The sequence below is a fragment of the Columba livia genome, chromosome 14 (genome assembly GCF_036013475.1).
Source record: "Columba livia isolate bColLiv1 breed racing homer chromosome 14, bColLiv1.pat.W.v2, whole genome shotgun sequence".
In the NCBI taxonomy this organism is placed as follows: domain Eukaryota; kingdom Metazoa; phylum Chordata; class Aves; order Columbiformes; family Columbidae; genus Columba; species Columba livia.
Window position 1 is genome coordinate 17,880,357 of NC_088615.1, and position 12,817 is coordinate 17,893,173.

Here is a 12,817-nt window from a genome sequence, read left to right on the forward strand (position 1 = left end):
GCCCCGTGTTGGTCAGTGGGAGGTATTTGCTTTGGATTTGGTGTCAGGGAGTTTTGTTGTTCTGATAAAAGGAAGATCTGAAGCTTAGCAAAGTCATTCAGTAAGTGCAAAAGAGACCTAGGAGCCCCTCTTAATCACTATGATTTGCCTGTCTTACATCTTGAGGCCTCTGTAACTTCCCAGGTTGCCAAAGGGATGAGTTTTGAAGGCAAAGTTGTAGCAAAGCACCTAGAAATCACAGCACTGATACACCTACCCCAGTGAGGTTAGACGAAGGACTTGCTTTCATATATTGATCATCAGAAATCATTGAAAACTTCCAGCTGATCATGCTGTCCTTAGGTGGACTGGTCAGATGATGGGACAGAGGAGACAGAAGTGCTTTGAGAAGTGCAATACTTCAAAATTCTACACGTAACCTTTTCAGTATTAGACTGCTGGTGATGTCAAAATCGATACCCTTCACGCTAAGATTTAGATTAGTGGTTCTGTGCTCCCTGATTCTAAAGAAAGTGAGACCCTGCAGCTGGGTGCAGGCACCAAACCTCGGTGAGAATCCCGGTTTACCGGGAGCGCGGTCATCAGGCGGCTGCGGTGGCGTCGCGGCACCTCCGGGTGCCGCTGTTGGCCGAGGCGGAGCGGCGCTGGAGCCGGAGCCGCAGCCACCGCAGCGTCCTGCCCCCGCAGGCTGCTCGCTCGCCCGGCACCGGCACGGGCAGCAGCAGCGAGAGGCGGCGCAGAATGGGGAGCAGGGGCGTCCGAGCCGGCGCCCACATCTCTCGCTGACCTCCGGCGGCCCCTGCGCTTTGTGGGAGAGGGGCTGGAAAGAGGCAGAGCAGCGGCAAGAGGGAGGAGTGCGGCGAGTTCTGCCGAGAATGGCGAGCGGACAGAGGCGGCGGCGAGCAGGCGGGCGAGTGCTGCTGCCCGTTTTGCTGCTGGGCTTGTGCTGGCGGGCGGCAGCCGAGCGGCTCCGCTACACCATCCCCGAGGAGCTGGGCAGAGGTTCGCTGGTGGGGCCGCTGTCGCGGGACCTGGGGCTGAGCCCGGCGGACCTGCCGACACGCAAGCTGCGGCTGGCGTCTGCCGCGAAAAGACAGCTGCAATACTTCACGGTGAACGGGGAGAATGGGAACCTGTACGTGAGCGAGAGGCTGGACCGGGAGGAGATGTGCGGCGAGGCGGCGTCCTGCTCCGTCAGCTTCGAAGCGCTGGTGCAGAACCCGCTCAACGTTTTCCACATCGAGGTGGCCATCCAGGACGTCAACGACAACTCCCCGGCCTTCAGCAAGGCGGCTCTGGACCTCGAGATCGGTGAATGGATCCCGCCCGGGGCACGTTTTCCTCTGGAGATGGCCCGAGACGCGGACGTGGGCAGCAACTCCTTACTGACTTACCAGCTCACTGGCAACCCGGCCTTCACTCTGTCCATAAAGGAGAGTTCAGATGGAAGCAAACAGCCGGAACTGGTGTTGGAGAAAGCGTTGGACCGGGAGAAGCAGAGCTCCTTCCAGCTGGTGCTGACGGCGGTGGATGGCGGGGACCCCGTGAGGTCCGGGACTGTCCAGATTCGCATCAACGTGACTGACGCCAACGACAACGCGCCCGTGTTCAGTAAGAGCGTCTACGAGGCACGAATGCGGGAGAACGTGCCGGCAGGTTCCCTGGTGCTGCGGGTGCGGGCCACGGATGCGGACGCGGGCTCCAACGGGCAGGTGTCCTACTCCTTCGGCAACGTCCCAGACGGCGTCCGCGTGTTGTTCAGTGTCGACAGCGAGAGTGGCGAGGTCAGGACGGCGGGACCCGTCGATTTCGAGGAGAAGAGCAAATACAGCTTCGGTCTGGAGGCGAGGGACGGCGGCGGGTTCACCGGTCACTGCAAGGTGCAGATAAACGTCACGGACGAGAACGACAACGCGCCCGAAATCACGATACTGTCGGTGTCGAGCCCGGTGCCAGAGGACGCGCCAGCCGGCACCGTGGTGGCCCTCCTGAATGTGAATGACCCGGACTCCGAGGAGAACGGGGAGGTGTCGTGTGAGCTGTCGAGCGAGGCGCCGCTGTCACTCGTGTCGTCGTCGGGCGGCTCATACAAGGTGGTGACGGCGAGCGCGCTAGACCGGGAGCAGGTGGCCGAGCACCGGGTGACGGTGGTGGCCAGGGACCGGGGCCGGCCGTCGCTGTCGAGCAGCACGGCGCTGGTGCTGGAGGTGTCGGACGTGAACGACAACGCGCCGGTGTTCGAGGAAGCCGCCTACAGCGCCTACGTGGCAGAGAACAACGCGGCGGGTGCGCCGATACTGCGCGTGCTCGCGCGGGACGCGGACGCGGGCGCCAACGGCCACGTGAGCTACCGGGTGGCGGGCGGCAGCGCGGACGCGGCGGCGTACGTGTCGGTGGAGGCGCGGAGCGGCGCGCTGTACGCGCAGCGCTCCTTCGACTACGAGCAGTGCCGCGAGTTCGCCGTGGTCGTGCGGGCTCAGGACGGCGGGGAGCCGGCGCGGAGCTCGACGGCGACGGTGCGCGTCTTCGTGCTGGACCGCAACGACAACGCGCCGCGGGTGCTCTGGCCGGCGCCGGCAGCGGGAGAGAGAGTGCCGGGGTCGGCGCCGGCGCTGGAGCCGTTCGAGGTGGTGCCGCGTTCGGCCGAGTCCGGGTACCTGGTGGCCAAGGTGGTGGCGGTGGACTCGGACGCGGGGCGCAACGCGTGGCTGTCGTACGAGCTGGTGCAGGCGGCGGAGCCGGCGCTGTTCCGCGTGGGGCTGCACAGCGGCGAGGTGCGCACGGCGCGGGCCGTGTCGGAGAGGGACGCGGCCAAGCAGCGGCTGGTGGCCGTGGTGAAGGACCACGGGCAGCCGGCGCTGTCGGCCACGGCCACGCTGCACGTGGTGCTGGCCGAGAGCTTGCAGGAGGCGCTGCCGGAGCTGAGCGAGCGGGCGGCGGGCGCCGACTCGGCGGCGGAGCTGCAGTTCTACCTGGTGCTGGCGCTGGCGCTGCTGTCCGCGCTGTTCCTGCTGAGCGTGGCGCTGGCCGTGCTGGCGCGGCTGCGCCGGGCCGGGCCGCCCGCCGTCCTGCGCTGCCTGGGCGCGCAGCGCTTGTCCGTGGCCGGCGCCGCCTTCCCGGCCGACTTCTGCGAGGGCACCTTGCCCTACTCCTACAACCTGTGCGTGGCGCCGGGCCGCGCCGTGGCCGAGGCCGCTTGGCTGCCGCCGCCGCTGCCCAGCCTGCCCGCGGAGGAGCTTCTGGGCGCGGAGTCATGCGAGAAGAGGAGCCCGAACAACAGCGCCGGCGCGGGAGAGCCGCCCGCTGACCCCGACGCCCCTCAGGTCTGTAAGCCCACGCTCTGTCGGTATTTTCCTTGAGTTTTTCTGAACCTTCTTCTCTGTTCACCTGGGTTTTCCTGAGTGGTGAGACCGGGAAGTGCTTTTTCGGTTCTCCGTGAAAAAAAAAAAAAAGAAATATCCGTTTATTCTCCTCCAGCCCATATTAGGAAGGTGATGGCGTCATCTCATGTTTTTTCAGTGGTCACAGATACAGGTTCACCTGAGAGGTGTTGACTACAATTCTCATTTGAGTTAAGAACGCAATAATTGAATGATTGTACACTATGAATAATGTGATGGACCCCTTGTGTTAGAGAATTTTCATTTCTCATCTCCTCGCCACCACCTTTTTTTTTCCCAAACTGTACTTGAACTTGCTTGAAAACTGCATGGAAAACCGTTGGCTTCTTAAAAGGAATGGTGCATATAGCTCCATGAATGGTGAAATTAGAGATAGTTCCTCCCTCTGGTCTCTCCTTTTTTTTGGAATAAGGTTGCTGCAGAAATGACAGCATTAATGGGATGGATAAATATTGCGCAGGGATGGTTTTTCCGAGTAATTGCGTAGAAACTATCCAAACCCAGATTTACGTATCAAAAGAAAAAGGCAAATCTATCCATTATCTTTCTTCTCTCAGTATTAGCTTCATCTTTAGATGTCCCATCAGTTTGGTGATGTTGCCTGAGATCTCCTTTTTTTTTTTTTTTTTTTGATGATTTCCCCTATAGAGAGAGCATATGCATCTCTGCCTGCTGCTGAGTTACTCTAGGAGGGAGCAGAAAGTCCTAAGTTTAAGGATAGGCTCTAGTGTAAGGTTATTATTAAAAAATCAGAAATGGTGTTTGGAGAAAGGGGACAGATGGACTATGAATCAGCCTCGATGTTGAGGTCAGAAGTAACAAAATCAAGAGAGAAGCATAGTCCCTCTTTTTGAAGGGGGGATCTTCATCGCTGCCTTGTGGTATTGGTGTTTGGGAAACCCTCTACTGCAGGATCCAGGAACTGACCGTTCTGACTTCATGAGTAGTTTTCTTACTCCATGGTGCTCTTTTGGTCTGCAGAAAGGCTGAGGATAGAATCAACCAAGCATGACTGCTCTGCTCTGAAATCAGTTGCATGGGAACGGTGTTCATGGGCTATTGCCATTTGGATCAGTCTTTAGAATTTATGTATTTATTACTGTTATTATTTGCTGAACAAAATTGTGGATTTATGGTGAAACTCTGAAGTGTAATGAGCTCTACTGATGTTGGTCGTCCATAACACAGTTATTGGTGGCACCCTTAGTTCATCATGCATTCAGATTCAGCTCCACATTCATGAAGGAATGAAAGAAGAAACAGTATTACCACTCTGTATTACCAGAGTGTGAAGTAGGTGTTGGAACATCTGGTTCATGGGCCGTTGCAAGTTCAGGTTCAGCTCACAGTTTTTTATTATGAAGTTATGTACTTGGAGGTGGTTGAGAGCTAAACAAAACCCCTTAGTTTTAATGCTGTTTCGGTGTTGGACTCCCAAAGGAAAGCGCATGACTCCCAAAGGAAAGTGCATGTGACTTCAGTGGTGGAGAACTTACAGATGATTCATTTGCCTCAGCCGTGTGCCCTCCTGTCTTTAGAGGGGAGGGCATTGGATGAATTGTAATACTAGATGAGGCTGTCATCTTTTCTTTTCTTTTCTTTTCTTTTCTTTTCTTTTCTTTTCTTTTCTTTTCTTTTCTTTTCTTTTCTTTTCTTTTCTTTTCTTTTCTTTTCTTTTCTTTTCTTTTCTTTTCTTTTCTTTCTTTTATCTTCTTTTCTTTTCTTTTCTTTTCTTTCTTTTATCTTCTTTTCTTTTCTTTTCTTTTCTTTTTCTCTTCTCTTCTCTTCTCTTCTCTTCTCTTCTCTTCTCTTCTCTTCTCTTCTCTTCTCTTCTCTTCTCTTCTCTTCTCTTCTCTTCTCTTCTCTTCTCTTCTCTTCTCTTCTCTTCTCTTCTCTTCTCTTCTCTTCTCTTCCCTTCCCTTCCCTTCCCTTCCCTTCCCTTCCCTTCCCTTCCCTTTCCTTTCCTTTCCTTTCCTTTCCTTTCCTTTCCTTTCCTTTCCTTTCCTTTCCTTTCCTTTCCTTTCCTTTCCTTTCCTTTCCTTTCCTTTCCTTTCCTTTCCTTTCCTTTCCGTGTCTGATTTGTCTTTTCCTACAGAGGTTCTTGTATCCCCTTATTCTCAAACGGTTTCACCTTTGTATATGTATTACTGCATGCTGATTAATCACTCTAGAATGGAACAACTCCTAAACGAAAGCACGGCCTGTAGTATAGGATTATAACGAAACCTGTTGGATTAGGGAGAGCAATTGAGGATGATTCAGAGCAACCTCTGATATGCATCTGAAAAGTGACAAGATCAATAGTGAAGGGAGTGCTTTTGAAGAAGGATATTTATCACTCCCTTATACTGCCTTGTGTTGGTCAGGATTTGAAAAAGGTGGCTGGTGGCGTTCCAATATGAAGCTGCATTAGTCTGTGGAAAAGGTGAGAGAAAAATCATTCAAACCCCACTGATACCAAAATCTGTGCAATCAGAGCAGGAGATTGTGCTTTCAGACTAATGGGTTAGGCCTCATAACAGTCTACACGTCGCACTGAGAAAGATTCTTTCACTATATTACAGAAGACCGACATTTAAAAGAAAAAAACTTATCCCTACACAAGAAATAACAAAGCAACAGGAGGCCTCTGCCTTTCTTCTGGTTGTGGACCGACGAGCAAAGATAAACTCGGCTGAAGAAAGGCCGAAGCAAGAGGTCGCCGCTGGAGAGAGGCAATGCCTCCGTGGCCACTGTCCCGCGACTGCGAGCTGTGGGTGGGACAGGCCGGGCGGGCAGCGCTGAGCAGCGCTCGGTGTCTGCAGTGCCGGGAGGAGGCTGCGGGCGCCGCTGTTGACCGAGGAGGAGCGAGAGGAAGGCCGGAGCGCTGTAGGCAGCCCCGCCCGCTGCGGCCCGGCTCGCTCGCTCGCTGGCTCGGCGGTCGGGCGCTTTGTGAGTGTCCCCCCGGTGCGGAGCCGTGCTGCAGCGAGGCGGAGGGGCCGGCGGTAGCGGCCGGGAACGGAGAGCAGGGACCGAAACAGGAGAAGGCGCCACAGAGCTGCCGTTGTAGGTGCGGTGCCGGCGGGACGCGGCGGAGATGTGGGCGGCGGGGAGGCGCTGGGGCCGGCGGGAGCGAGCCCTGCTGTGGGGTGTGCTGGTGGCGGCGTGGGAGGCGGCATGGGGACATCTGAGCTACTCGGTTTCAGAGGAGATGCCGAAAGGCTCGTTCGTGGGTGACGTGGCCAAGGACCTGGGGCTGCAGCTGCTGACACTAGGAGAAGGCGGAGTCCGCGTTGTCTCCGATGATGGGACACAGTATTTCTCCCTGCACGAGAGGACGGGACATTTGGTGACGGCGGAGAGGATAGACAGAGAGCAGCTGTGTCGGCTGGTGGAGAAATGTGTGCTCCGCTGTGAATTGTTAGTGGAGGGAGAAATGCAGGTTCATGGAATTCAAGTGAAGATCACGGACATTAACGACAATTCCCCCAGCTTTAAGGAAGCGGATCTGGAGGAGAGAATAAGCGAGACGACAGCCCCAGGGTCGCGGTTTCCCCTGCCCGAGGCTCACGATCCGGACTCAGGACCGAATTCTGTGCAGAGCTACGAGCTAAGCGGCGACGAGCACTTCTCGCTGGCCGTGCAGTCGGGTCCCGGCGGGGATCAGCGTCCCGAGCTGGTGCTGGCGAAGGCGCTTGACCGGGAGGAGGCGGCGTTTCACGAGCTGGTGCTGAGGGCGAGCGACGGTGGCGAGCCGGCGCGGACGGGCACGGCGCGGATCCGCGTGGCGGTGCTGGACGCCAACGACAACGCGCCCGTGTTCAGCCAGGCGGAGTACACGGTGCGTGTGCCGGAGGACGTGCCCGTGGGCTCCACCCTCGTCATGGTCACGGCCACCGACGCTGACGAGGGTCCCAACGGGCACGTGAAATACTCACTGAAGAAGGCGACGGACATGACAACAGAGATTTTCCAGGTGGACGGGGAGACGGGAGCGATCTCGCTGGTGCGTAGCCTGGACTTCGAGGAAGGCGACTCTTACGAACTGGAGGTGCAGGCACGGGACGGTGGAGGCCTTTTCGATGCCGCAAAGGTCACGATCACAGTGACAGACGTCAACGACAACGTGCCCAAGATATCGATTCGGTCGGCTCTGAATGAGATCTCTGAAGATGCCCCGTCGGGGACCGTGGTGGCCCTTCTCCACGTGCAGGATCGTGACTCGGGACCGAACGGCGAGGTGCGGTGTAGCATCGCCAAGAGTCTCCCGTTCCGCTTGGAGAAGTCGTTTGATAATTACTACCGCGTAGTGACGACTCGGGAGCTGGACCGGGAGCATGTGTCGGAGTACAACGTGACGGTGCGGGCGGAGGACGGCGGGTCGCCGGCGCTGTGGAGCAGCGCCGTGCTGGGGCTGCGGGTGCTGGACGTGAACGACAACGCGCCGGTGTTCGCGGAGACGCGCTACAGCGCCCGTGTGCCCGAGAACAACGCGGCGGGCGCGCTGGTGCTGAGGGTGCGGGCGTGGGACGCGGACTGGGGGCAGAACGCGCGCGTGCGGTACCGGCTGGGGGAGGGGCGTGTGCGGGGCGCGCCGCTGTCGTCGTACGTGTCGGTGGAGGCGGAGACGGGCGCGCTGTACGCGCTGCGCTCGTTCGACTACGAGGAGGTGCGCGAGGTGGGGCTGTGGGTGCGGGCGGAGGACGGCGGCGCGCCGGCGCTGAGCAGCAACGTGTCGGTGCGGCTGGTGATCGTGGACGAGAACGACAACGCGCCGCAGGTGCTGTACCCGCCGGCGGCGCCTCTTGCGGCGGGCGCGGGCCTGGCGGGCGTGGAGCTGGCGCCGCGCTCGGCCGAGCCCGGGGCGCTGGTGGCCAAGGTGGTGGCGGTGGACGCGGACGCGGGGCAGAACGCGTGGCTGTCGTATGAGCTGGCCAAGGCGACGGAGCCGGGGCTGTTCCGCGTGGGGCTGCACAGCGGCGAGGTGCGCACGGCGCGCTTCCCGCTGGCCCGCGACGCGGCGCGGCAGAGCCTGGTGGTGGTGGTGAAGGACCACGGGCGGCCGGCGCTGTCGGCCACGGCCACGCTGACGGTGGTGCTGGCCGAGAGCGTGGCCGAGCTGCTGGCCGAGCTGGGCAGCGCGGCATCGGCGGCGGCGCCGGGCGAGCCGGCCGGCAGCCTGACGCGCTGGCTGGTGCTGGCCGTGGCGGCCGTGTCCTGCCTCTTCCTCGCCTTGCTGCTGCTGCTGCTTGCGCTGCGCCTGCGGCGCTGGCGCCGCTCGCAGCTGCTGGCGGCGGGCAGCGGCGCCTTGCGCGGCGTGCCGGCCTCGCACTTCGTGGGCATCGACGGCGTCCGCGCCTTCCTGCACTCCTACTCGCACGAGGTGTCGCTCACGGCCGACTCGCGCAAGAGCCAGCTCCGCTTCTCGGGCGCCAGCTGCTGCGACACCCTCCCGGCCCGCCCGCCGCCCGACGAGCCCGCGCCACTGCTCGGGGAGGACCCCGCCGCTCCCCCGGTGAGTTCCAATGACCGCCCTTTGCAGTGATCGCGATGCTTCCCTCTGCTGCTTCTCTGCCATTTTACCGCCACGTTCCGCTGTGTCCTGGCAAGGGAGGTTTGGTTACAGGGAGAGCAAAGCTTCATTCGGCAACGCGCTCTGTGCTGGTGGCTCTTGCCTCAGGGAGGTGAACTGAGGATCGTTGGTCAGTGTTACCGTTGGTGTGGTTGGCAGCATAAGTGGGTCTGCTCTTATCTTGAACTTCTTCAGAGCGGGCATATATGTTTTTGTCCGGTCTTTACGCTGTTGACTGACCCAGTTTTCTCCTGTATGACAGCTTCTCGTTTACTTTTAGACCCTTGTTGTTTCTTTTGTGAACTGTAGTGAGAAGTCAAAGTAGCTTTATCTTAGCATAGTTTTACTTGTGTGTAGCGTGTGAGACAAATCTGGTGCACTTTAGAGATAAATGGTCTGAGCAACTGGCTGTTTAATGAGAAGTGCATGAAAATTATCTCGGTCAAAGCACACTATTGTTGCTGGAGATAAAAGTCGTGATAGCTATATGTTAGGGGCTATTGAAGGACACAAGAAATCTGTTTTGTTCCTTTTCTGTTCAGTGCCAATCTGCAGTATCTTGTAACGTGAATTTCTTCTTCCTGCATGTTACCGTGTTGCAGTTAACGAATAGCTTAATTATGTACTAATTATATATTGCAGGTGCGAATGGTTTAGTTAAGTATTAATAATAAATGTGTAGAAGCGAATGGCTTCTCATTCTTTACTAGATAGTGAGTGGAAGATCCCATCTGTTACATTTGCCTGAGTTTCCCATACATGTCTTTCATGTTTACGGCTGCAAAGACAAAGACTTCCATAGACCTGTTTCCCGAAAATGACTCTGGAAGAAATGCTCTTGTTTGTCTTTTACACATCCTGTAAAGTCAAATGTTATCCATAGTATGGAGAAAATGTCTGTGTAGATTTTCATTAGGTGGAGTCTACATGCAAATGATGAACAGAAGTGAGAGACTGGCACGCTGTGAAGTGTTTGAGGAGACTGGTGGATACCTGGCGTGTGTTTTGTTGACTCCTAGGGTTTATTACTGGCCTTCTAGAAACGGGTCTGAAGATGGCTTAGTTTTGAATATCACATTGCTTGGACTGGCCCCATCTTGTTTCATCAGTGTTCCTTCTTGTTGCACGATGTTCCCTGTCAATAGTATTTAAAGGCTTGGATTGCTTACCATGATGAGGCAAAGATGGGCCTCTGTGTGTCTGATCATGTGTCAGAAAAATCATGGGAAGTAATGTCCTTATTTGTCACATACACGTGGTGGGAAGTCAGCACAGGATCAGCAAGAGACTGGCCTGGAAGCAGGTAAAGAGGGGGTTGTGTGCTCCATGTTTCTGGACAGTACTTTAATATCGTACCTAGTGTCAAGACCTCTGCCACTTACACTAGAGCCTTTTTACCCCACCCTTAAAGGGGATGACAATCTTCTGACAAACTGCTCTGCAAGTAATAACCATGGAAATGCAAACATGAATGAGGGAGACTGTTTCTCCTAATTGCTGTGTGAAATGTCCTTTTTCTAGATACATGTGCTTGGGTTTCATCCTGGTTGCTTTTCCCAGCATAAATCAACCCTCTGATGTTATTAATTGCTCTTGCTGCTATGAAGTAACTGCTGATGTATTTTCAGCCTTAGAAGTGGTGTGAATGTAGGGGATTGGAGTGTATTTTTGTCTGGAATTTCTGGGTTTGGGCCTTGTAATTTAAAGTAGGTGTGAGGAAGGTACTCATTTTATACACTGTCCAATGTAATTTCCAATCCAGATTTTCCTGTGAATGGTAATCATTGGGGTATAGAGGCAAACATTTCAATAACAGTTGCAGAGTCACATCTTGTCCAAATTGCCAATGTGCATGATCATGTTTTGAGCTGACACTGATGACTGAGTCTTTAATTGAGTTGCATGTTGTATATGCCCTTTAGAGCACTTTATTTTCTTGAAATGAGTGTGATGAGCAGGGAAGTTTCCATGCATATATCCACGTTGTGATTCTTGGTCTCCACAAGGAGAAGCTGCATGTACAACATTTGTTTCAGTGGTTTCTATTTGCAAAATTATCTTCCCTTTTTTGTATTATGTTGGAGCACACTAGAACATTCAGTCTGCAGAGAGACAAGGTAAGTGGCACAGCTCGCTGTGGTATGGTTTGTAATGTCTAAAAGTGAGGTGTAAATATGCATTTTCTCCTAGTTGTTAAATGGGGCCCATAGTTGTGTTCCTGGGCATTTTCCATTTCTTATTGCCCAAAGAAATTACCTGGAGAACTGTGGCTATCGTCTTTGGTATAAACTCCTCTGTGATCCTCCCATGTACATTTTACCAATTAGAAACCCTTCTTGTGTACCTGCTACAGCTAACATAATCTGAAATCCTAACCTTTCATTTCTTCATTTCTATAGGTTTTACATTTCTTCTGTGTTTCTTCTCATATTCTAGAACTGGACCTCAGTTGACTGATAGTCCTTAAAGTACAGTTCTGTTAAAATTATCAGACTGCAGGAGCAGTTTCCACCCATAACTTGAAGGTGTTCAGCTGCCAAGATTTTGATAGACCACTGTTTCCCAAAAATGTTGCTGAATGAAATGCTCTTTGGCCAACATAGAGGCAAAAGCTGGACATTGTCCACAGTGCAACCCAAGTTTTGGAATGCAGAGCAAGAAGGCTAAGATGGTGGGCTCCAGTTACAAAAAGATGTGGTTCTATGTGGTTTTGACTGGACAATGGTTTGATTTCATGTCTTTGACATTCGTGTTGTGATCCTAGATTTGCTGTCCTGCAAGACAATGGTAGTCCTCTGGTAAGAAAATATTTGAGCTTAAACGTGGACCTAGAACTATGATGCATGGGTAGAAGAGCTTGTGATTCCTCTTGGAAACCTAGTTTACACATTTGTATCTCCCTGTAACTTTTTGATGTAGAATTTCTTCATATTTGTAGTGTAAGTATGTACCTAGAAATATGGCACATGGGGAGAACAGCTTATGATTGCTGTTCGAAACCTCTTTGTCCGTCTCTATCACCCTTTAACTTTGAGGTGTAGAGTTCCTTCATATTTGTAGTTACACTTTCTTCAGACCTTTGTTTCCTGGAAGGTTGTGCTTCTTTTTCTCAGTTTCTGGACAGTGCTTTTGCTTTTGAAACTGTGGGTGTTGTTTTGCAGCAAATACTTCCTTCAATCACTTAAGACAGAATTTTAGTTATTAGGAAAATGAAGCAGAAGCTGGAAGAGATTCTGCTGTAATTTCTCAGAAGAATGAGCTTGAGAACAAGGCCCATTTTAAGGCCTTTACACTCATGGCTTCATTTTTGTGGGAGATGAGGAGGCCAGATACTGAAAAAAAACACTGAGAGCTGATGAGTATTTCTTCCTATGTAATCCAGAGGCCTTTAGGGTTGCACTTTCAGCTTTAGAGGTGAACAATTTCCAGGTGCTCTCAGGGTTGAATTTCAAGGCCTGCAATGAAGACCAAAGCACCCTCTCAGTGAGTTTCTCTGAACGCTTTCCTGCCACTTACGCTTAGACACCTTTTCCCATGTCCTGAAAAGGGATGACAGTCTTCTGAGAAACTGGTTTGCAAGCAATAGCTAAGAAAGTGCAAACATGAATCAGGGATGCTATTTGTAGTAACTGCGGTGTGAAATGTAATTTTTCTTATAAGAGCTTATAAGACTGAGATGTAGAGTTTCACATTCTTTTTAATAAGCCTTTCCAAGCCTTGACCAGCCTTCCAATGTTATAATGGCTCTTGGTCTAATGAAGTAACTCTTTATGTTTTTTTTGCCTTAAAATTGCTGTGAATGTAGGGGATGGGAGTGTATTTTTGTTAGGAATTTGTGGGTGTGGGGCTTCCTATTTGAAGTATG

The 12,817-nt window shown here is 53.6% G+C and overlaps 2 protein-coding genes across 10 annotated transcripts in view; both read left to right on the plus strand.

The window, feature by feature from the left end:
* LOC102091799 (protocadherin gamma-A4) overlaps nt 1-12,817 on the plus strand; it is a 223,708-nt gene that overhangs the window by 73,534 nt on the left and 137,357 nt on the right. The window contains exon 1 of one of the 9 annotated variants that reach the window (XM_065030266.1): nt 752-3,323. The exons of the other annotated variants lie outside the window; for them this stretch is intronic. Within the exon in view, the coding sequence (XP_064886338.1) occupies nt 876-3,323 (2,448 nt within the window). The 5' untranslated portion in view covers nt 752-875. Of the gene's footprint in view, nt 1-751; nt 3,324-12,817 lie in introns of those variants that run through there. 9 annotated transcript variants of the gene reach the window in all.
* LOC102087754 (protocadherin gamma-A10) lies at nt 5,151-12,437 on the plus strand. The gene has a single exon (XM_065030305.1). It carries the CDS (start codon nt 6,478-6,480, stop codon nt 8,923-8,925), a length of 2,448 nt encoding a protein of 815 aa, XP_064886377.1. The 5' UTR covers nt 5,151-6,477; the 3' UTR covers nt 8,926-12,437.